Source organism: Rhinoraja longicauda, chromosome 16 (assembly GCF_053455715.1).
Source record: "Rhinoraja longicauda isolate Sanriku21f chromosome 16, sRhiLon1.1, whole genome shotgun sequence".
Lineage (NCBI taxonomy): Eukaryota > Metazoa > Chordata > Chondrichthyes > Rajiformes > Arhynchobatidae > Rhinoraja > Rhinoraja longicauda.
Window position 1 is genome coordinate 4,082,076 of NC_135968.1, and position 23,889 is coordinate 4,105,964.

Genomic DNA, 23,889 nt, shown 5'->3' on the forward strand with positions numbered 1-23,889 from the left:
TCTTCCTGTCTCCGACTATATCCTATCTTTGTCCCGCCCCCTCCCCTGACATCAGTCTGAAGAAGGGTCTCGACCCATAGAAACATAGAAAATAGGTGTAGGAGGAGGCCATTTGGCCCTTCGAGCCAGCACCACCATTCACTCTGATCATGGCTGATCATCTACAATCAGTAACCTGTGCCTGCCTTCTCCCCATATCCCTTGATTCCAATGTTCTATAGATTCAGGATCAGTTCCTGTGGATTGGAGGGTAGCTCATGTTATCCCACTTTATAAGAAAGGAGGGAGAGAGAAAACAGGAAATTATTGACCAGTTAGCCTGACATCAGTGGTGGGGAAGATGCTGGAGTCAATTGTAAAAGATGAAATTGCGGAACATTTGGATAGCGGTAACAGGATCGTTATGTGTCAGCATCGATTTACGAAGGGGAAATCATGCTTGACTAATCTTTTGGAATTTTTTGAAGATGTAACTTGGAAAATGGACAAGGGAGAGTCAGTGGATGTAGTATACCTGTACTTTCAGAAAGCCTTTGATAAGGTCCCACATAGGAGATTAGTGGGCAAGATTAGAGCACATGGTATTGGGGGTAGGGTGCTGACATGGATAGAAAATTGGTTGGCAGACAGGAAACAAAGAATAGGGCTGAACGGGTCCCTTTCAGAATGGCAGGCAGTGACTTGCGGGGTACCGCAAGACTTGGTGCTGAGACCACAGCTATTTACAATATACATTAATGACTTAGATGAAGTGATTAAAAGTTACATTAGCAATGGACAGGTTGTGTGAGTGGGCAGATGCATGGCAGGTGCAGTTTAATGTGGATAAATGTGAGGTTATCCACTTTGGTGGAAAGAACAGGAATGCCGATTATTATCTGAATGGTGTCAAGCTAGGAAATGGGGAACTACAAAGAGATCTGGGTATCCTTGTTTGTCAGTCACTTAAAATTAGCATGCAGGTACAGCAGGTTGTGAAGAAAGCTAATGGCATGTTGGCCTTTATGACATGAGGAGTTGAGTATAGGAGCAAAGAGGTCCTTCTGCAGTTGTACAGGGCCCTAGTAAGACCGCACCTGGAGTACTGTGTGCAGTTTTGGTCTCCAAATTTGAGGAAGGATATTCTTGCTATTAAGGGCGTGCAGTGTAGGTTCACTAGGTTAATTCCCAAAATGGCGGGACTGTCTTATGTTGAAAGACTGGAGCGACTAGGCTTGTATAAGCTGGAATTTAGAAGGATGAGAGGGGATCTTATTGAAACATATAAGATTATTAAGGGATTGGACACATTAGAGGGAGGGAACATGTTCCCAATGTTGGGGGAGTCCAGAACCAGGGGCCACAGTTTAAGAGTAAGGGGTAGGCCATTTAGAACGGAGATGAGGAAAACCTTTTACAATCAGAGAGTTGTAAATCTATGGAATTCTCTGCCTCAGAATGCAATGGAGGCCAATTCTCTGGATGCTTTCAAGAGAGCTAGAGCTCTTAAAGATAGTGGAGTCAGGTGGTATGGGGAGAAGGAAGGAACAGGGTACTGATTATGAATGATCAGCCATGATCACATTGAATGGTGGTGCTGGCTCGATGGGCCGAATGGCCTACTCCTGGACCTATTGTCTATTGATTCCACTAGCCCCTAGAGCTCTATCTAACTCTCTTTTAAATTCATCCAGTGAATTGGCTTCTACTGCCTTCTGTGGCAGAGAATGCCACAATTTCACAACTCTCTGGGTGAAAGTTTCTTCTCACCTGTTTTAAATGGCCTCCCCTTTATTCTGAGACTGTATCTCCAGGCTCTGGACTCCCCCAACATTGGGAACATTTTTCCTGCCTCTCGCTTGTTTAGTCCTTTTATAATTTTATACATCTCTATCAGATCCTCGCTCATCCTTCTAAACTCCAATGAATACAAGCCTATCTTTCCAACTTTCCTCATATGACAGTCCCTCCATCCCAGGGATTAACTTTGTGAACCACTGCCTCATAACCGCTGCCTCATAACCACTGCCTCAACAGCAAGGACGTCCTTCCTCAAATTAGGAGACCAAAACTGCACACAATACTCCAGGTGTGGTCTCAACAGGGCCCTGTACAACTGCAGGACTTCTTTGCTCCTGTACTCAAATCTTCTCGTTATGAAGGCCAACATGCCATTAGCTTTCTTCACAGCCTGCTGTACCTGCACGCTAACTTTCAGTGACTGGTGTACAAGATCACCAAGGTCTCGTTGCACTTCCCCTTTACCTAATCTGACACCATTGAGATAATAATCTGCCTCCTCATTTTTGCCGCCAAAGTGGAGAACCTCAGTTATCTACATTATACTGCATCTGCCATGCATCTGCCCACTCACTCAACCTGTCCAAGTCACCCTGCAACCTCCTAACATCCTCTTCACAGTTCACACTGCCACCCAGTTTTGTGTCATCCGCAAACTTGCTAGTGTTACTTCTTATTCCATCATCCAAATCATTAATATATATTGTCAGAGATGCTGCTTGTCCCGCTATTTAGTCCAGCTTTTTGTGTCTATCTTCAGTGTATTACAGTGTTGTGAACAGATTTGATGGGCAGAGTGGCTCTTTCAGTCATTTCCATGTTCTCCAGGGTTGATTCCTTCCTCGTCATCACAGGCATTTCTCCCCACCTCTATCCCCAGCTCATCTTAAGATAGACACAAGCTGGAGTAACTCAGCAGGTCAGGCAGCTCTCTGGAGAGAAGGAATATATGACATTTCATCTGGAGAAAAGGAATAGAAACGACACTTATTCCTTTTCTCCAGTGATGCTGTCTGACCCGAGTTACTCCAGCTGGTTGTGTCGTACTTCAGTGTAAACCAGCATCTGCAGTTTCTTCCTACACATTTCATGTGCTCATCGTGTCTGATTTCTGACCCAGTTCCATTGACAGGACGCCCAATGGTTCTGAGATTTTAGAGGACAAGCTTTATTGAGGTATCACCAGCGATGTGGCATCCAGCCTTTGAATGCAACTAAAATAAATCCCACAGTTAAAAAAGCATGGGGAACAATGAGTCACGCAGTCAGTCTAATCTCTGCTGGCATCAGAGACTTCAGACAAGAAATGTCAGGGACAAGATACCAGTGAGTCCTCGGCTTGTCCTTCAGTCTGCAGTAAATCCCGCAGAGAATTCAGTGGAAACATCTTCACCCATAGAACGGGGACAATGTGGAGCCCGTCACTACAGGGAGGGATCGAGATGAACAGCAGGGATGCATTTCACGGGAAACGGAGGGAAAACATTTGAACATTCCTATAGGGTGAGAGTGGAGAAACAGGTATTAGACAGAAACAAGGGGAAGATTCCACTTGGAAGAATGGCCTCTATTTCTACTGTACAGTGAGTGCATTAGAGAAATTTAATCATAATCATAATTTATTAGCCTAGTATGTTTTGCAACAAATGAGGAATTTGATTTGCCAGTCATACCAAAAAAAGCAACAAGGCACACAACTACATAAAAAATGGACATAAACATCCACCACAGCAGTTCCTCCACATTCCCCACTGTGATGGAAGGCAATAAAGTCTAATCTTCTTTCCTCCTTTCTCCTGCGGTCGGGGGAGTCGAACCATCCGCAGGCGGGACGATCGAAGCTCCTGCGGCTTGGAGCTCCTGAAGCCGGTCCCTAACGAGGAACCGCGAGCTCTACCATGTTAAAGTCCGCAACATCCCGCAGTTGGAGCTCCCAAGGTCGATCCCCAGCAAGAGGCCGCCAGCTCCACGATGTTAGGCTGCAGATTGGACGGAAATATGACACGGAAATCGTCGCATCTCCATCGAGGAAAAGAGATTAAAAAAGTTTCCCCCACCCACCCCCAAATAATACAAAACTAAAGATAAACTAAAACATAGATTTTACAACATGCCAAAAAGACAAGACAGTCCTTTGGCGAGGCAGCCATCATTCAGCACCACCTGGTGGTCTGATTTAGGATCTGACACAGTGTTCAAAGCAGCAGAATATTAAATATCAGTCCAGTTAGAGGGGTTACCAATAGTTTCAGAAATAAAGCCTAACAGGGTTTGCAGGATTCCTCACAGCATGGTCAATCCTTCTCAGTGTGAGTTTGCTGGTGTTTCAGCAGATGACATGCCCGGGTAAATCTCTTCCCACACTCGCAGCAGATAAATGGCCTCTCCCCGGTGTGAACTCGTTGGTGTCTTAGCAAACTGGCCGACCGAGCGAATCCCTTCCCACACTCGAAGCAGGTAAACGGCTTCTCCCCGGTGTGAACTCGCTTGTGCAGTTGCAGGCCAAATGATCGTGTGAATCCCTTCCCGCACTCTGAACACGTGTACGGCCTCTCCCCACTGTGAACCTGCTGATGTCTCATCAGGTCCGATGGCTGCATGAATTTATCACCGCAGATGGAGCAGGAGAACAGCCTCTCCCCAGTGTGCGATTGCTGGTGTCTCATCAGGTGTGATAAGCGAGTGAATCCCTTCCCGCACTCTGAACACGTGAACGGCCACTCTCCAGTGTGTACCTGCTGATGTCTAATCAGGTCGGATGGCTGCGTGAATTTATCACCGCAGTTGGAGCAGGAGAACAGGCTCTCCCCAGTGTGCGATTGCTGGTGCCTCATCAGGTATGATAAGCGAGTGAATCCTCTCCCACACTCTGGGCAGTTGAAGTGCTTTGCCACAGCGTGAAGTCGCTCATGTCTCAGCAGATGGCAACGAACAACGAATCCCTTCCCACACTCGTTGCAGATAAACGGCTTCTCCCCTGTATGCCTTTGCTGGTGTATCAGCAGGTCTGATGACCTGGGAAATCCTTTTCCACACTCAGAACAGATAAATGATCTGTCCAGAGTATGGATTCGCTGGTGTTTCCTCAGGCTGGATGAGTCAGGGTATCCCTTCCCACACCCAGAGCAGATATACGGTCTCTCCCCCGTATGAATCCGCTTGTGTATGAGCAAGGTGTCCGGCCGAGAGAATCCCTTCCCGCACTCGGAGCAAATAAATGGCCTCTCCCCAGTATGAAGTATCAGGTGTTTGTGCAGCTTGGATGACTGAATAAAGTCCCTCCCACATTCAGAGCATTTGTACGGCCTCGCAGCGGTGTGACTTCGCTGATGTCTTTTCAGGCTAGATGACAGAGCGAAGCTCTTTCCACATTCAGAGCATTCGAACTCCGTATCCCCAGCGTGAACCCGCTGGTGTATCGACAAGTGGGATGACTGAGCGTCAGAGCATATGAATAGCCTCTCCTGAGTGTCAACTTGCTGGCATCCCATCATAATTAATGACTGACTGAATCCGTTTCCACACTCAGAGCAGGGGCAGGGCCTCTCCGTGGTGTGAATTCACTGGTGTACCAGGTGACCGTGTGGATCCAGGTTTCCCACACTTGGAACAGTTGAATGCCCTGTCTCCAGTGACAATGTGTTGGTGTGTTCTTCGGTAGCCAGATCAATGATGTCTCAACAGGATTAAACAAGCAAGCTTCTTTCCACACACAGAGTAGATGCTCAAGTTCCCAGCTGGATGGGAAATGTTTCTTTTCAAAGGCTCAGGAATTCACACTGGTACCACTTTTAGCAAGTGAATATTTGGTCACTCACTGACTTAATTTCCCCCTTTGTCTCCAGGTTGATTCATCAAGACCTCACACACATGGAACACATGTTTGGTTTCAGCCTCTTCTTCTGCTGCGGCTGTGTAAATGGCCAAAGCTCTTTCCACAGTCAGTGCTCTAGAACACCCTCCTTCAGAAGTGAGTGTCACTGCCCCACTGCGGTTTGTTGTCTCTCCTCAGAAATACAACAGATGAGCATTTCCTCTTCCAGATTCAAGGATTGAAGATATTGGTGTTGCTGACCTGTCTGACACTGCAGGTCCGATGTGACGTTAAGTTTGAGATTCCCAGAGACAAACCCTCTGCTTGTATGCCCTGTAAAAGGAGTTCACACAAAATATCAATAGGTACAGGACACCATTTTAGACAAAATAATATTTGGTCACTCCAGCATGCAGTAAAATTGCACTATTATAGTGAGGACCAACACAGCCTATGGACAACATCTCAGCATTCAGACTGAAGTGTCTCGACCCAAAACATTACCCATTCCTTCTCTCCAGCGATTTGCCTGTCCCGCTGAGTTACTCCAACTTTTTATGTCTATCTTCGGTTTAAATCAGCATCTGCAGTTCCTTCCTACACATCAGTCTTGGCATGTTGTGGGCTTGCAATTCTCATGTTTTTTCTGCATTTGAACAGGGCATTTCAACCAGTCATTCATCCTTGATCAGTTTTTTCCATTTCTATTGGGATCGCCTGTCTTGCTGATGATGTCTCACAGACCCAACTATTAACTAATGTGGACTTACCCTATCCCTTTGGTCTATCCAACCACCCCTCGCCTTTTCTGCGACTGAATATTAACACTTTTCCTTTTTCTATGATCTAATGAGCAGTCTTGGAAGGGCTAAACAACCAAGGACGTACACGCCACGGGAGATAAATGGGTCTACCGTGGATAGGGTGAGCAGTTTTAAATACTTGGGAGTCCACATCACAGAGGATCTGACATGGGCAACGCACATTGCCGCACTGGTGGGTAAGGCAAAGCAGCGCCTTTACCACCTTAGACAGCTGAGGAAATTCAGAGTGTCTCTGAGGATCCTTCATTGCTTCTACTCTGGGGCTGTAGAGAGCATCCTGTCCGGTAACATTACAGTCTGGTTTGGGAACAGCTCTGCCCAGGACAAGATGGCCCTGCAGAGAATAGTGCGTTCGGCAGAACGCACCATGGGAACTACACTCGTCCCCCTGCAGGACCTATACATCAGGAGGTGCAGATCCAGAGCAAGCAAGATTATGAGGGACTCCTGCCACCCCAGTAACGGACTGTTCCAGATGCTACGGTCAGGAAAACGCCTCCGCTGTCACGCTGTGAAAACGGAGAGGATGAGACGGCGTTTCTTCCCACAGGCCATCAGGACTGTCAACTTTTATAACTCCAGAGACTAAATTTTGTCTACACTATAGTAACTTTATTTATATGCTGTAACCGAAATTCTTTTTTGTGCACAATCCGCAGGCATTGCCACTTTCATTTCACTGCACATCGTGTATGTGTATGTGACAAATAAACTTGACTTGACTTGAACTGAAATGTTAACTTAATTTCCCTTTCCATAAGAGATTGACTTAATGCCGAGTGTTTCAGGCATTTTCTGTTCTATTATTTTCCAAAAGTCATAAGATTATAAGTGATAGGAGTAAAATTAGGCCATTTGGCCCATCCAGTCTACTCTGCCATTCAATCTTGGCAGGTCCACTACTCCCTCCAAACCCCATTCTCCTGCCTTCTCCCCATAACCTCTGACACCTGTACTAATCACAAATCTATCTATCTCTGCCTTAAATATATCCACTGACTTTGCCATAACAACCTTCTGTGGCAAAGAATTCCACACATTCACCATCTTCAGACTAAAGAAATCCCTCCTCATCTCCTTCCGAAAAAAACGTCCTTTAATTCTGTGGCTATGACCTTCAATCCTAGACTCTTCCACTAGTGGAAACATCCTCTCCAAACCAACTCTATCCAAGCCTTTCACCAGTCACCTTGCTTGAATGATGATAGTGAATTCAGTGATGGTAATGCCATTGAATATCAAGGTTGGGTGACTAGATAGCATGGGTGTTCTTGCTGCTATTTTTGTCCAGGACAGAAGTGTTTAATCCCATTCTGCATTGAAACAGAACGGATAACGAGACCATGTTCCCATTTGTAGAAGACCCCAGAGCCAGAGGATGTCGAAAGGAGCCCATTTGCAAAACAACCAAAATTGACACAAGGATTTTGGTTTCCTTTACACAGCATTAGTGGCAATAGTTTACACAGAAAGTAGCAACATTTTAAAAAAACCAGCAGATGTTGGAAATCCATGAGATCAACAAATTACTGGAGACACTCAGCAAGTCAGTCAAATTTGCGGGAAGAAAAAATGGTTATGTTTGTCGTCTGAAACCCTTTATCAGGTCTGGGAAATAGAAAAAATGTTTGGAGAAGGGTCTCGACCCAAAAGGTCACCCATTCCTTCTCTCCAGAGATGCTGCCTGTCCTGCTGAGTTACTCCAGCATTTTGTGCTTATCTTTAGAAAAAAAGGTTTTTTTAAGTCGCAGGAAGTAAATGGATAGTCCATTGAGTCAACATTCAGGGGAACAAGATTAGGTCATTCAACCCCTCGGGCCTGCTCTGCCATTCAGTAGGATCGTGGCTGACCCAATCTTCACTGTGCATTTAAATGACATTTAGACAGATGCACGGATAGGAAAGGTTTACAGACTTATTCATGGGACAAACACAAGGAAAATGAAAGAAGCTCGGGAAGGCAACTTGGTGGAATGGACGAGTTCAACTGAAGGGTCTGAAACTGTGTTGTACAAGCCAATGCCTCCATAAGATTTCTAATCCTTAGAGTTCAGCAGAATGAGATGAATCCCAATCTTTTACATCTTTCCCTGTTGGTCAATTCCTTCATCTCAGGATCATCCCAGGAAACCCTCAGAACTATTTCCAAAGTAACAGCTTTCCTTATATAGACTGTTCTAAAACAGTTCTCGGCATGCTTGATGTGCACTTATCTATTCTTTTTCACAGTTGCAGTCGAAGTTTTTGCTCCACTATCCCCCGACTTGAAATATTCCATGTCTTCCTGGTCTCCTGACGATTTCCAGCATTTACTGTTTGCATAATCAAGGACCAGTCTCACCCCGATCACTCCCACTTCTCCCCTCTTCCATCAGGCAAAAGGTACAGAAGTGTGAAAATGCCAACCACCAGATTCAGTGACAGTTTCTTCCCAACTGTAATCAGTCAACTGAATCAGCCTACCACAACCAGAGAGCAGTGCTGAACTACTATCTGCCTCTTTGATGACCCTCAACTATCCTTGATGGGTCATTGCTGGTTTTACCTTGCACTAAATGTTATTCCCTTGTCACGTATCTATACACTGTAAATGGACTGATTGTAATCATGTAGTGTCTTTCTACTAACTGGTTAGCACACAACAAAATCTTTTCACTGTACCAGTGACAACAAACTAAACTGAAAAAGTGGGAAACTCTGAGGTTGGGATGTGGATAGCAAGCAGAGGCAAGGAGGAGGGGTAGTGGGACTATCCATAGTGCGGCTGCCAGCAATGATTCTGCAAATGGCACGGATATCCCCAGTCATGGATAGCATCTGACTTTATGAGGTCAGTCAGGAGCTGCAGCGAGTCGTACTTCCCAAGTGTGTCGTCCTCGGGGATACTGGAAGTTCCCCATACCCTATATCCTGCTGGAGGAGCACACCTGTGTTCTAACTGCCATCCTAACCAATCCCATGGGACATAGGAGCAGAATCAGGCCATTCGGCCCATTGAGTCTGTTCTGCCATTCAATCATGCCAAGTTATTTTCCCTCGCAACCACATTGTCTTCTCCCCATTACCTCTGACACACTTGTAAACAAAGAACACATCAATCTAATCTTTAAAAATGTCCAAATATCCAAAAAATACAAGTTGTAGATATCAACTTAAGATAGACACAAAATGCTGGAGTAACAGCGGAACAGGCTGCATCTCTGACTCTGGATAGAAGGCATGGGTGACATTTCGGGTCGAGACCTTTCTTCAGCCTAGAGTCAAGGGAAATGAAAGGTAAAGACGTAGATGTAGAGAGTGAAAGAACAAATAAATGAAAGATATGCAAATAAACTTGCTCAATTTGCAGGCCCAAGCCTCAACACTTGCCCTCACAGTACTTACTCTCATCACAGTCTCTCCTAATGTGTAGGAAGGAACTGCAGATGCCGGTTTAAACCGTAATGCTGGAGTCTCTGGAGAGAAGGATGACGTTTCGGGTCGAGGAAGTCTGAAGAAGGGTCTCCACCCGAAACGTCACCCATTCCTTCATCTCCGGAGATGCAGCCCCTCCCGCTGAGTTACTCCAGCATATTGAGTCGATCTTCAGTTTAAACCAGCATCTGCAGTTCCTTCCTACACAATTTGTGCCTGTCTGCAGCCTTTCCTAAAATGGCTGCTCGGCTAGTCACTGCCTTACCTTTTTTCTGCATCACCAGGAGCAGTCACTGAGGGACACTAAAACCCTGCTTTTTTAATCTCCCGCGATGATCCTCCTCTTGGACCTAAAATATTCACTATTCCTTTTATGATGCCGCCTGGTTTGCTGACAGTCTCCAGCATTTACTGTTTGCATCGAAACGGGCATCTCCCCGAGGTCGGAGTGTGGAGAGCGGGCTACCGCCCGCTGTGATTCTGTAAATAGCACAGATTCCCCGCCAGCCGTGGGCTGCATCAGGGCCCGGACCTCGGGCTGGATTAAACCCGCGCAGCGAAGCTCCGCTCCTACCTGCTGCCGAGATCCCGAAGAACTTCCGTGTCCACGGTCGCCTAGTTATGGGGTCACGTCTGTGTGCGCTCCCGGCTTATTCAACACGAAAGATACTAGAGGAGCAAGATGGACCACTCGACTATAAAAACCGTAGTAGGTCATGGGTTAATTTCAACGCCATTTTAGTAGGCAGATTGTGTGGATTATTTTTGTTCAACTTCTTGGATACGTTGATAGTTGACATTTATAACTATTTCTTGAAGAGTTGCTGCTTCGTGATCTTTAAACTTTGAATGTTACCGATTGAATATCTGCACTGGAGATCCACTCTGTCTGCATCAGGCCAATTGATCATATTTAATGATCTTTGCTTGCTCTGTTAATTTTAATTTCACCTCCACGACCTGTATCTCTTTTTGTTTTATTTTTAAAAATCATGGAAGCAGAGATTAGGCATTTGCGAACAATAGAACTCTACTGTATCCACAATATAATTGAAAAGGCATTTAACTTAATACTTAGAGCCAGGAAATTTTGAATTGGTGAATTGATTAGTTAAAAACCCTTGACAGACACTAAAATGACCAATGCTGCCTGACGTGGTACAGAAGCATAAATCCAATTCAAATAGACAGTGTTGGAGTAAATCACCGGGTCAGGCAGCATCTCTGGAGAAAAAGGATGGGTGATGTTTCAGGTTGCGACCCTTCTTCAGAAGGTGAAGAGCTGGTATAAATCAGGACCTGATCTTTTCATATGCAAAACAGTGCAACCGTGTATATTTTGCACACAAAATGATGTAAATCTTACCATGAATGACAGAAATTTATGCAGTGTATGTTTGAGCAATAGAAGGGAAACTGAACAAAAGAGTGCGCTGGGAAGGAAGGATGGGATGGAAATGGGCGGAAACTAAGAAATAATAAAATCAGAGAAATTATGCAGGGGGAAAACATTAAAAAATAACAAGAAAATGTGAGTTGATAGATGAGATATTTTCTGCATTTTAATGGTATCATCGCACATACTGTTCCCCCACAACACTGATTACACTGCAAGAGGCATAGCGATCGGCGGGTTTTGCCTACTAAAATGGCGAACTAAAACCTCCTTTGCATACTACACTTCAGTATAGGCGATTTCGACGGAGTGATTCATCTTGCTCCATTCTATTATCTTTGTTCAACACTGACTGGATTTTTTCTCAACCCTAGTGATTCCTACAAGTTTTTTTTCGCCAAGTCAACTAAACATTGCTTTTGGGCAGCTTGCACCCCAGCGGAATGAATATCAACTTCTCTAACTTCAAGTATAAAATCATGAGAGGAACAGATCGCGTAGATGCAGTGACTTGGCCAGACTATAGGAATTAAGCACTAGAGAACAGAGGTTTAAGGTGAAAGGGAAAAGGTTTAATAGGAATCTGAGGGGTAACTTTTTCCACACAAAGAGTGGTGGGTGTATGGAACAAGCTACCAGAGGACATAGTTGAGGCAGAGACTTCCCAACATTTAAGAAACAATTAGAGTTATATGGATAGGACAGGTTTGGGGGGTATGGACCAAACTCACGCAGGTGGGACTAGTGTAGCTGGGACATGATGGCCGGTGTGGGCAAGTTGGGCCGCAGGGCCTGTTTCCACACTGTGTCACTCTAAGTAACTTGCTTTCCCTCTCTCTTCCCATCCCTCCCCCCTCCCAGTTCTCCAACCAGTCTGACTGTCCTCCTGATTAAATGTTATCTCTGTATGCTTCGCTGTCAGTTTCTCCTGGGTAACAATAAACTATTCTACAGTTTCCTTGAGCTCCATCCCCTTTGATGTTTCATTTTCACAACTTACACTTCTTTATTTCTGTGTCTCCCTCTCCTCTGACTCTTCTGTCTGAAGAATGGTCTCGACCCATAATGTCACCCATTCCTTTTGTCCAGAGATTATGTCTGTCCTGCTGAGTTACTCCAGCATTTTGTTTCTATCTTTGGTTTAAGCCAGCATCTGCAGTTCCTTCCTAAACATTTAAAATTGGACAGATACATGGATTGAAGGATATGGGCCAAACGCGGGCAAATGGGATCAGTGTAGATGAGGCATTTTGATTGGTATGTGCAAGTTGGGCCGAATGGCATGTTTCCATGCTGCATGACTTTGTTCATATTGAATGAGTTCTCCTGATGAGGCAGTGGAGGATTTAGTTGCATAGAGAGGAGCAGAGAGCCAGAACCATGAATTTGATGAGTTGCGGAAGGTTTGATGATGTTGTAGGCTGAACGCCAAGGACTAAGCCACCAGGCATGAATCTTCTTGCTGTCCAGAGGGCTGCAACATGCCTGGATAGTAAATAAGTTGTTGCCCAGTGATTTAATTGTCTGTTGTCTGCACAGTGGATTTTCCAGAAGTTTAAATAAATTGTCTCCCAGCTGTAATCTGTTGTAATGGAGAGTGCTTTAACTAGACCTCTGTGATCAATGTTTGGTAAGTCTCATCAGTGCAACAACGCCTTTCTCAACAAACCAAGGAACTGGTTTGTTTCCAGCGCAGCGGTAGTGTTGTTGCTGTACAGCGCTTGCAAAGCTGGACACCCATGTTTGATCCTGATTACGGGTGCTGTCTGTACGGAGTTTGCACGTTCGCCACGTGGGTTTTCTCCAAGATCTTCTGTTTCCTCTTGAAAGAGTTTTAGAACTGCAGAGGAATGAGGAAGATGTGGAAACAAGATAAAATGCCTTGATTAGCTGAAATTGCAATGAGTGCATAACAAAGGGGACAGATCCAAGGTGTGACAAAATGACGTCCAAGGTGTATCAAAATAATGAGTTGCTCGATTGTTAAATTAAACCATATAGGTAGACAAGCCTGATCCAGACAAGTACTGGTGCCAGAAAGAATTAAGATATAAGTGCAGAGGAACATTTCCGAGCATGTCCTGACACGAGGGGTTTTGTTTCAAGGATGCTGATGATGTAGGAGGTATGGGACATGCCCCCTGGTATAAGTATGCCTTTGGATCAAACCTTTGTGTGGGATCACGAGGGACAGTGAGTTTGTAATTCATACTCAGGTTTGCTCACCCACACACGCATGCATGAATAAAAAAGCATTGTTTCATTCTTCAGGCATGTGAGTGAGGTTAAAAAAAAGAGGAAAAGATCCGAGCGCTTGTGCAAGGCGTACAACGGGGGTCAAATATTTACACACAAAATTACCCGTTTCAAGCCTCTTTTAGTGCATTTCAAACTAAAAACAGACATTACAAAACAATGTGAATATGTCACTGTACACTAATAACATTTTGAAATAAATTTGCACATTAATTGATAATCTGTTACAACTGCTTACAACTCTGGCCTGGCATCCGGCAACATGGACGACTACAAGGTAGAGTCCTACCGACTGCGAAGGGTGGTGAAGGACGCAAATAGGAGGTACAGGGACAGGATAGAGTCGCAGATGGAGCAGCAGGACACCAGACGCCTTTGGCAGGGGCTATGGATTATAACTAACTACCGGTGCAGTCTCCCCTCAACCGGAAGTGCCGGCACCTCCCTAGCTGATGACTTGAACTCCTTCTACGCATGATTCGAGACGGGCAACATTACCCTAAGCTCGCCATCTAAAAACAACACCGCCAGCGTGCTGGCTAGCGAGGCTGGAAGGGGATCCACCGCTGGGGATGTGCACACATTCTCGGTGTCCGAGCACGACGTGAGGAAGGCACTGACGCGTGTGAACACAAGGAAAGCTGTAGGTCCAGATGGTATATCTGGGCGAGTACTAAAGTCTTGTGCTACTCAGATTGCTCCAGTGACTACCACAATATTCAACCTCTCCTTGGCCAAGTCCGTGGTCCCTGCATGCTTCGAAAGATCCATCATCGTACCAGTGCAAAAGAATGCCTCTCCAGCTTGTTTGAATGACTACCGAACGGTGGCCCTCACCTCAGGGCCATGTGGTCATGAAATGCTTCGAGAGGCTGATCAAGAACCACATCTGTGCCTTCCTCCCTCGAAATATGGACCCACTACAGTTCGCATACCGTCCAAACAGATCCACGGATGATGCGGTCTCCCAGGTTCTGCACACTGCTCTCTCATCTTGACAGCCAGAAGGGGGCTATGTGAGGATGCTGTTCATTGATTTTAGTTCAGCTTTTAATACAATAGTCCCCACCAGACTTGCTGAGAAGCTGCTGAAACTGGGGCTTAACACTCCCCTGTGTGCCTGGGTCCTGGACTTTCTCACCGCCAGGCCCCAAGTGGTCAAGATGGGGAGACATACATCTAACCCCCTCACCCTGAACACAGGATCCCCCCAGGGTTGCGTCCTTAGCCCCCTACTGTACTCCCTATACACACATGACTATGTGGCCAGGTTCAACTCCAACTCAATTGCGACAAATCTGAAATCATCATCATTGGACCAAAAACCCTCACCAAATCCACCCACAACTTCACCCTCAATATTGATGGTTTCCCAGTATCCACCTCCCCTCACATCCGGAATCTTGGAATCATCCTTGATCAAACCCTCTCCTTCGACAAACACATCAAGCACATCACCAAGACAGCCTTCTTCCACCTCAAAAACATCGCCCGTCTCCGTCCATCCCTCTCCTCCACAGCTGCTGAAACCCTCATCCACGCCTTCATCACCTCCCATCTGGACTACTGCAACAGCCTCCTCTATGGTTCACCCTCAAAAATCATCAATAAACTCCAACACATCCAGAACTCCACTGCCCGTCTACTCACCCACTCCCCGATCCGTGACCATATCACCCCCGTCCTTTACAAGCTCCACTGGCTCCCCATCCCCCAGAGAATCCAGTACAAAATCCTCCTCATGACATACAAAGCCCTCCATAACCTGGCCCCATCCTACCTGACTGACCTCCTCCACAGACACACTCCCACCCGTATCCTCCGCTCTGCTGCTGCTAACCTCCTGTCCCCCCCCCCCCATCCGGACCAAACTCAGATCCTGGGGGGACAGGGCTTTCCCCATCGCTGCTCCCACCCTCTGGAACTCACAATAGACAATAGACAATAGGTGCAGGAATAGGCCATTCAGCCCTTCGAGCCAGCACCGCCATTCAATGCGATCATGGCTGATCACTCTCAATCAGTACCCCGTTCCTGCCTTCTCCCCATACCCCCTCACTCCGCTATCCTTAAGAGCTCTATCCAGCTCTCTCTTGAAAGCATCCAACGAACTGGCCTCCACTGCCTTCTGAGGCAGAGAATTCCACACCTTCACCACTCTCTGACTGAAAAAGTTCTTCCTCATCTCCGTTCTAAATGGCCTACCCCTTATTCTTAAACTGTGGCCCCTTGTTCTGGACTCCCCCAACATTGGGAACATGTTTCCTGCCTCTAATGTGTCCAATCTCCTAATTATCTTATATGTTTCAATAAGATCCCCCCTCATCCTTCTAAATTCCAGTGTATACAAGCCTAATTGCTCCAGCCTTTCAACATACGACAGTCCCGCCATTCCGGGAATTAACCTAGTGAACCTACGCTGCACGCCCTCCATAGCAAGAATATCCTTCCTCAAATTTGGAGACCAAAACTGCACACAGTACTCCAGGTGCGGTCTCACCAGGGCCCGGTACAACTGTAGAAGGACCTCTTTGCTCCTATACTCAACTCCTCTTGTTATGAAGGCCAACATTCCATTGGCTTTCTTCACTGCCTGCTGTACCTGCATGCTTCCTTTCAGTGACTGATGCACTAGGACACCCAGATCTCGTTGAACATCCCCTCTTCCTAACTTGACACCATTCAGATAATAATCTGCCTTTCTATTCTTACTTCCAAAGTGAATAACCTCACACTTATCTACATTAAACTGCATCTGCCATGTATCCGCCCACTCACACAACCTGTCCAAGTCACCCTGCAGCCTTATTGCATCTTCCACACAATTCACACTACCCCCCAGCTTAGTATCATCTGCAAATTTGCTAATGGTACTTTTAATCCCTTCATCTAAGTCATTAATGTATATCGTAAATAGCTGGGGTCCCAGCACCGAACCTTGCGGTACCCCACTGGTCACTGCCTGCCATTCCGAAAGGGACCCATTTATCCCCACTCTTTGCTTTCTGTCTGTCAACCAATTTTCTATCCATGTCAGTACCCTACCCCCAATACCATGTGCTCTAATTTTGCCCACTAATCTCCTATGTGGGACCTTGTCGAAGGCTTTCTGAAAGTCGAGGTACACCACATCCACTGACTCTCCCTAGTCAATTTTCCTAGTTACATCCTCAAAAAATTCCAGTAGATTTGTCAAGCATGATTTCCCCTTCGTAAATCCATGCTGACTCGGAATGATCCTGTTACTGCTATCCAAATGCTCAGCAATTTCGTCTTTTATAATTGACTCCAGCATCTTCCCCACCATTGATGTCAGACTAACTGGTTCACTACCCCAAACCGTCAGAGACTCCTCCTCACTCACCACATTCAAAACATCACTGAAGTCTCATCTGTTCAGCACTGCCTTCAATCACCGACCGTTACCTCTCCTTCTTTTTCCTTTTCTCTTCGTTAACTCATTTATCTATTTATTTTCTTTTATGTCTTAGTAAACCGTGTAAAGTGTCTTTGAGTGTTAGAAAAGCGCTATATAAATGTAATGTATTATTATTATTATTATTAACTCCATCATCAAGTTTGCTGATAACACTGTGGTGGTGGGCCTGATCTCCGATAACGATGAGAAGGCCTACTGGGAGGAGGTGGCTGATCTGGCACTCTGGTGTCAGGACAGCAGCCTCCTCTTGAATGTGACAAAAACTAAGGAGCTGATTGTGGACTTTAGAAGGGCTCAACATCTGAGGACTGGAGATAAATGGGATTACTGTGGATAGGGTGAGCAGCTTTAAATACCTGGGAGTCCACATCACAGAGGAGCTGACATGGACAACACACATTGCCGCACTGGTGAGTTAGGCAAGGCAGCGCCTTTACCACCTCAGACAGCTGAGGAAATTCAGAGTCTCTCTGAGGATCCTTCAGTGCTTCTACTCTGGGGATGTAGAAAGCATCTTGTCCGGCAACATCTCAATCTGGTTTGGGAACAGCTCTATCCAGGACAGGAAGGCTCTGTGGAGAGTAGTGCGTTCGGCTGAACACACTATGGGAACTACACTCACCCCCCTGCAGGACCTATACATCAGGGGGTGCAGATCCAGAGCCAGCAACATTATGGGGGACTCCTACCACCCCCGCAACAGACTGTTCCAGCTGCTACGGTCAGCCAACCGCCTCTGCTGTCACGCTGTGAAAACAGAGAGGATGAGACGGAGTTTCTTTCCACAGGCCATCAGGATTGTTAACTCTTATATCACCAGGGACTAATTTACTTTATTAATTTTTTTTTTATGTTGTGTCTTTAAAAAAAAATAAATCTATTCTGTTTTGTAGTTTTAGCACAATCCGCAGGCATTGCCAATTTCATTTCACTGCACATCTTGTATGTGTATGTAACAAATAAAGTAGACTTGACTTGACTTGAGGGGCAACTTTTGCACTCAAAGGATGGTAGGTGCATGCAATGAACTGTCAGAGGATGTAGTTAAGGTAGATACTATAACAGCATATAAAACGCATTTGGACAGGTACATAGAGTCATAGAGTGATACAGTGTGGAAACAGGCCCTTCAGTCCAACTTGCCCACTGATCAACATGTCCCAGCTACACTAGTCCCACGTGCCCGCGTTTGGTCCATATCCCTCCACGCCTGTCCAATCCATGTACCTGTCTAACTGTTTCTTAAACGATGGGATAGTGCCTGCCTCAACTACCTCCTCTGCAGCTTGTTCCATTCACCCACCACCATGTTTGAAGAAAATTATCCCTGTTTAATCTTTTCCCCTTAAACCTATGTCATCTGGTCCTCGATTCACCTACTCTGTGCAAGAGTCTCTTTGAATCTATTCCTCTCACGTTTTCATACACCTCAACAAGATCACCTGTCATCCTCCTGAGCTCCAAGGAATAGAGTTCCAACCGACTCAACCTCTCCCTATAGCTCAGACCTTCTAGCTCTGGCAACATCCTCGTAAATCCTCTCTGTACCCTTTCCAGCTTGATAACATCTTTCCTATAACATGGTGCCCAGAACTAAACACGATACTGTAAATGCAGCCTCTGCAATATCTTATACAACTGGGGATCGGGGGAAACTTTCTTTCAATCTCCTACCTTGCCAGATATGCGATTGTTTTCCAGATCGTATCTCCGGTCGCTCTGCGGCCTAACGTCATGGAGCTGGAGGCCTTGCTCGGGACTGACTTTGAGCCCCACCGCGGAGCATGGATTTATCATCGGAGCAGATTCCTTGCCTGGGATCGACACTCCAACCTGGACTTTAACATCGAGGAGCTCGCAGTCTCGGGTTGAGACCGAAGCTGGGAAGCTCCAAAGGTCACGGAAGGTTCGACTAGCCCCAACCCGTAGAACGCCTGGCGCGGGGGATTGGAGATTCCCCCACGATGCAGGAGCTTGATCGCCCTAACGTGAGACCCCAAACGCTGTCGGCTACCGGAGTGAAGTTTGTTCCGTCAACGGAAGGCTCAACCGCAGAACAAAGAAGCGAAGAGATTGAACTTTTTTCCGCCTTCCATCACAGTGACGAATGTGGAGGAGTCTCTCTGATCGATGTTTATGTTAAAAAGTATTTTGTGTGTTCTGTTGCTTTTTATTGGTATGACTGTATGGCAAAACAAATTCCTCGTATATTGCAAAACGTACTTGGCTAATAAAGTATGATTATGATGATTATGAACATGACCTTCCAACTTCTATACTCAATACTCTGACTGATGAAGGCCAATGTGCCAAATGTCTTTTTGTCTACCTTATTTACCTGCAACTCCACCTTCAAGAAACCATGCACCTACACTCCTAGATCCCTCTGTTCTACAACACTCCCCAGAGCCCTACCATTCACTGTGTAGGATGTTCCCATGTTAGACTTCCCAAAATGCAACACCTCACATTTCTATGTATTAAATTCCATCAACCATTCCTCAGCCCACCTGGCCAATCGATCAAGATACTGCTGTAATTTCACAATCATCTTCACTATCTGCAAAACCACCCACTTTTGTATCATGGGAAAGGAAATGTTTAGAGGGATACGGGCCAAATGGGACTAATAGAGACTAATAGGCATCTTGCCTCAACTAGTTGGGCTGACTGTTCATTGCATTTACCCACCTCACTCATATCTAAAATAAAGTCAGTGACTCTTAAACCTGCTCAACGGCAAATTGACCCACATGTCCTTGGTATATGGGAGGAAACCACTGGGTCAGAGAGAGAACTGGCCAATATCACACTGACAGTATGAGGTCAGGATCAACCTCAGATCACTGGATCTATGGGGCATCAGACTGATTCCATTGGGCTCCAGTACAGCCAACATTTGAGCCAGAGCTTTGAAAAAGTGATAAGATGTTATATAAATGCACTTTAATAAATAAGAAGGGTCTCGACGCAAAACATCACCCATTCCTTCTCTCCAGAGATGCTGCCTGTCCCGCTGAGTTAATCCAGCATTTTGTGTCATACCTTCACTTTAATACATTGGGTCACATGATCAGTTGTACAGTTCATTACACTCAAAATATCTGGGGCAAAATCTGTTGAGTTGGAAAGAAAGTTACAAAAAAAGCTCAAAGTGCTGGAGGAATTCAGTGGGTCAGGCCGCATCTCTGGAGAACATGGACAGGTGACATTTCGGATTGTCAACTCTTGACCCAAAACAACACCTATCCATGTTCTACAGACATGCTGCCTAAACTCGATTAGTAAGTGCAACAGTGCAATAGTACTTTGCATAGTAATACTTTTACTGAACGGAATGTAAAAAAGTAATTGCACTGTACCTCGGTACAAGTGACAATAAAGTACTATTGAACCATTGAAGGTGTCAAAAACTATAAGCAGAAGGCAATAGAATGGGGTTAAGAGGGAAAAAAAAATCATCCATGATTGAATGGCGGAGTAGACTCAATGGGCCGAATGTCCTAATTCTGCTCTTTTCGTCCTACACATTTCATGTGCTCATCGTGGCTGATTTCTGACCCAGTTCCATTGACAAGACGCCCAATTGTTCTGAGATTTTACAGGACAAGCTTTATTGAGGTATCACCAACTATGTGGCATCCAGCCTTTGAAACCAAATAAAATGACTCCCACTGTTAAAAAGCATTGGGTACAATGAGTCACATAGTCAGTCTATTCTCAACTGGCATCAGAGACTTCAGACAAGAAATGTCTGGGATAAGATACCAGCGAGGCCTCAGCTTGGTCATCAGTCTGCAGTAAATCCCGCAGGGAATGCAGTAGAAACATCTTCACCCAGAGCGGGGACAATGTGGAACCGTCACCACAGGGAGGGATCGAGATGAACATCAAGGATGCATTTCATGGGAAACCGAGGGAACGCAAAGGAAAAAATATTACAAGAACATTCCAACAGGGTGAGAGTAGAGGAACAGGCTTTAGACGGAAACAAGGGGAAGATTCAGCTGGGCAGAATGGCCTCTCTTTCTACTGTACAGTGTGTGCATTAGAGACATTTAATCATAATCATAATAATAGTCATACTCATAATTTATTAGCCAAGTTTGTTTTGCAACATACGAGGAATTTGATTTGCCATGCAGTCATACCAAAAAAAGCAACACGACGCACAACTACCTAAAAGTTCGACATAAACATCCACCGCAGCAGCTCCTCCACATTCCCACTGTGATGGAAGGCAATAAATTCTTATCTTCTTTTCCCCCATGGTCAGGGGAGTTGAATCATCCGCAGTTGGGGCGATCGAAGCTCGTGCGTTGGGGCAATTGAAGCTCTCGTGGCTTGAAACTCCCAAAGCCGGTCCCTAACCAGGAACCACGAGCACCACGATGTTAAAGTCCGCAGGCTCCCGCGGTTGGAGCTCCCGAGGTTGATCCCCAGCAACCAGCTCCACGATGTTAGGCTGCGGATAGGCAGTGCGGACAGAGATACGACACAGAAAATGTCACAGCTCCGTCAAAGAAAAAGAATTTAAAAGTTCCCCCCCCCCCCCAACATAACACAAAAATAAAGATAAACTAAAACATACATTTTACAACAAACTAAAACTACAAAGAAGGAAAAAAACGAGACAGATCATTGGCGAGGCAGCCATTGTTCGGCACTACCTGGTGGTCTGATTTAGGATCTGAGACAGTGTTCAGAGCAGCAGGATATTAAACCTCAGTCAAGTTAGAGGGATCACCAATGGTTTCAGAAATAAAGCCTAACAGGGTTTGCTGGGTTCCTCACACAGTATGGTTAATCGTTCTCAGTGTGAGTTTGCTGGTGTCTCAGCAGAGAACATGCCCGGGTGAATCCCTTCCCACAGCTGGAACAGGTAAAAGGCCTCTCCCCGGTGTGAATTCGCTGGTGTCTTAGTAAGCTGGCCGACCGAGGGAATCCCTTCCCACACTCAAAGCAGGTAAACGGCTTCTCCCCGGTGTGAACTCGCTTGTGTAGTTGTAGGCCAAATGACTTAGTGAATCCCTTCCCGCACTCAGAACACGTATATGGCATCTCCCCGCTGTGAACCTGCTGATGTCTCATCAGGTCTGAGGTCTGCAAGAATTTATCACCGCAGATGGAGCAGGTGAACAGCCTTTCCCCAGTGTGCGATTGCTGGTGCCTCATCAGGTGTGATAAGCAATGGAATCCCTTCCCGCACTCTGAACACATGAATGGCCACTCCCCGGTGTGAACCCGCTGATGTCTAATCAGGCCTGATGGTTGCGTGAATTTATCACCGCAGTTGGAGCAAGAGAACAGCCTCTCCCCAGTGTGCGATTGCTGGTGTCTCATCAGGTGTGGTAAGCGAGTGAACCCTTTCCCGCACTCTGGACAGTTCAAGTGCTTCGCCACAGCATGAAGTCGCTCATGTCTCAGTAGATGGCGACGCACAGCGAATCCCTTCCCACACTTCGTGCAGACAAACGGCTTCTCCCCTGTATGCGTTTGCTGGTGTATCAGCAGTTCTGTTGACCCAAGGAATCCTTTTCCGCACTCAGAACAGATAAATGATCTGCCCACAGTATGGATTCGCTGGTGTTTCCTCAGGCTGGACGAGTGAAGGTATCCCTTCCCACACCTAGAGCAGGTAAACAGTCTCTCCCCTGTGTGAATCCGCTTGTGTTTTAGCAAGCTGTCCGACCGAGTGAATCCCTTCCCGCACTCCGAGCAAGTGACTCCTCTGTTCAGAGGCCTTTTCCCAGTATGAAGTATCAGGTGTTTGTGCAGATGGGATGACTGAATAAAGTCCCTCCCACATTCAGAGCATTTGAATGGCCTCTCTCCAGTGTGAATTCGCTGATGTATTTTCAGACTAGATGACAGAGTGAATCTCTTTCCACATTGAGAGCAGGTGAATGGCCTCTCCCTAGTGTGAACTTGCTGGCGTCCCGTCATATTGAATGACTGGCTGAATCAGTTTCCACACTCAGAGCAGGAGCAGGGCCTCTCCCTGGTGTGAATTCACTGGTGTACCAGATGACTGTGTGGATCCAGGTTTCCCACACTTGGAGCAGTTGAATGCCCCGTCTCCAGTGACGATGTGCTGGGGTGCTCTCAGGGAGCCAGATCAATGGTGTCTCAACAGGATTAAACAAGCAAGCTTCTTTCCACACACAGAGCAGATGCTCAAGTTTCTAGCTGGATGGGAAAGGTTTATTTTCAAAGGCTCAATCATTCACGCTGGTACCACTTTAAGCAAGTTAATATTTGGTCTCTCACTGACTTAATTTCCCCCTTGTCTCCAGGTTGATTCATCAAGACCTCACACACATGGAACACGTGTTTGGTTTCAGCTTCTTCTTCTAGGGCTGTGTAAATGGCCAAAGCTCTTTCCACAGTCAGTGCTCCAGAATACCCTCCTTCAGAAGTGAGTGTCGCTGCCCCACTGCGGTTTGTTGTCTCTCCTTAGAAATACAACAGATGTATTTCCTTTTCCAGATTCAAGGATTGAAGACATTGGTGCTGGTGACCTGTCTGACACTGCAGGTCCGATGTGAGGTTAAGTATGAGATTTCCGCAGACAAACCCTCTTGCTTGTATGCTCTGTAAAAGGAGTTCACACAAGACATCAATTGGTACATGACACCATTTTAGACAAAATAATATTTGGTCACACTGGCGTTTCAATATCTGAAACAGTGATATTGCACTGTTACAGTGAGGACCAACACAGCCGATGGACAACATCTTAATATTCAGACTGAAGGGTCTCGACCCGAAATGTCACCCATTCCTTCTCTCCAGAGATGCAGCATGTCCCGCTGAGTTACTCCAGCATTTTGTGTCTATCATTGGTGCAAATCATCGTCCTAGTTCCAAAATGTGATGCGGATATTACAGCATTGCCAATTCATATATGGTCATTTACTTTAGGAGCCCCCAGAATGAGTAATTAAGGAAATAATTAAAATGGTGT

General features: G+C 45.9%; 2 protein-coding genes across 2 annotated transcripts in view; one reads left to right on the plus strand and one right to left on the minus strand.

Annotated features, from left to right (window-relative positions):
• LOC144601450 (uncharacterized) overlaps positions 1-23,889 on the plus strand; it is a 201,734-nt gene that overhangs the window by 92,375 nt on the left and 85,470 nt on the right. The window lies entirely within an intron of this gene.
• Positions 5,271-23,889, minus strand: part of LOC144601196 (uncharacterized) — a 39,161-nt gene continuing 20,542 nt past the window's right edge. Inside the window, exons 6-8 of the mRNA XM_078413165.1 lie at positions 18,597-22,881; positions 12,228-13,067; positions 5,271-5,926 (exon numbers count right to left, since the gene is read on the minus strand). Coding sequence (XP_078269291.1) covers positions 21,726-22,881 — 1,156 coding nt within the window. The 3' untranslated portion in view covers positions 5,271-5,926; positions 12,228-13,067; positions 18,597-21,725. The remainder of the gene's footprint in view (positions 5,927-12,227; positions 13,068-18,596; positions 22,882-23,889) is intronic.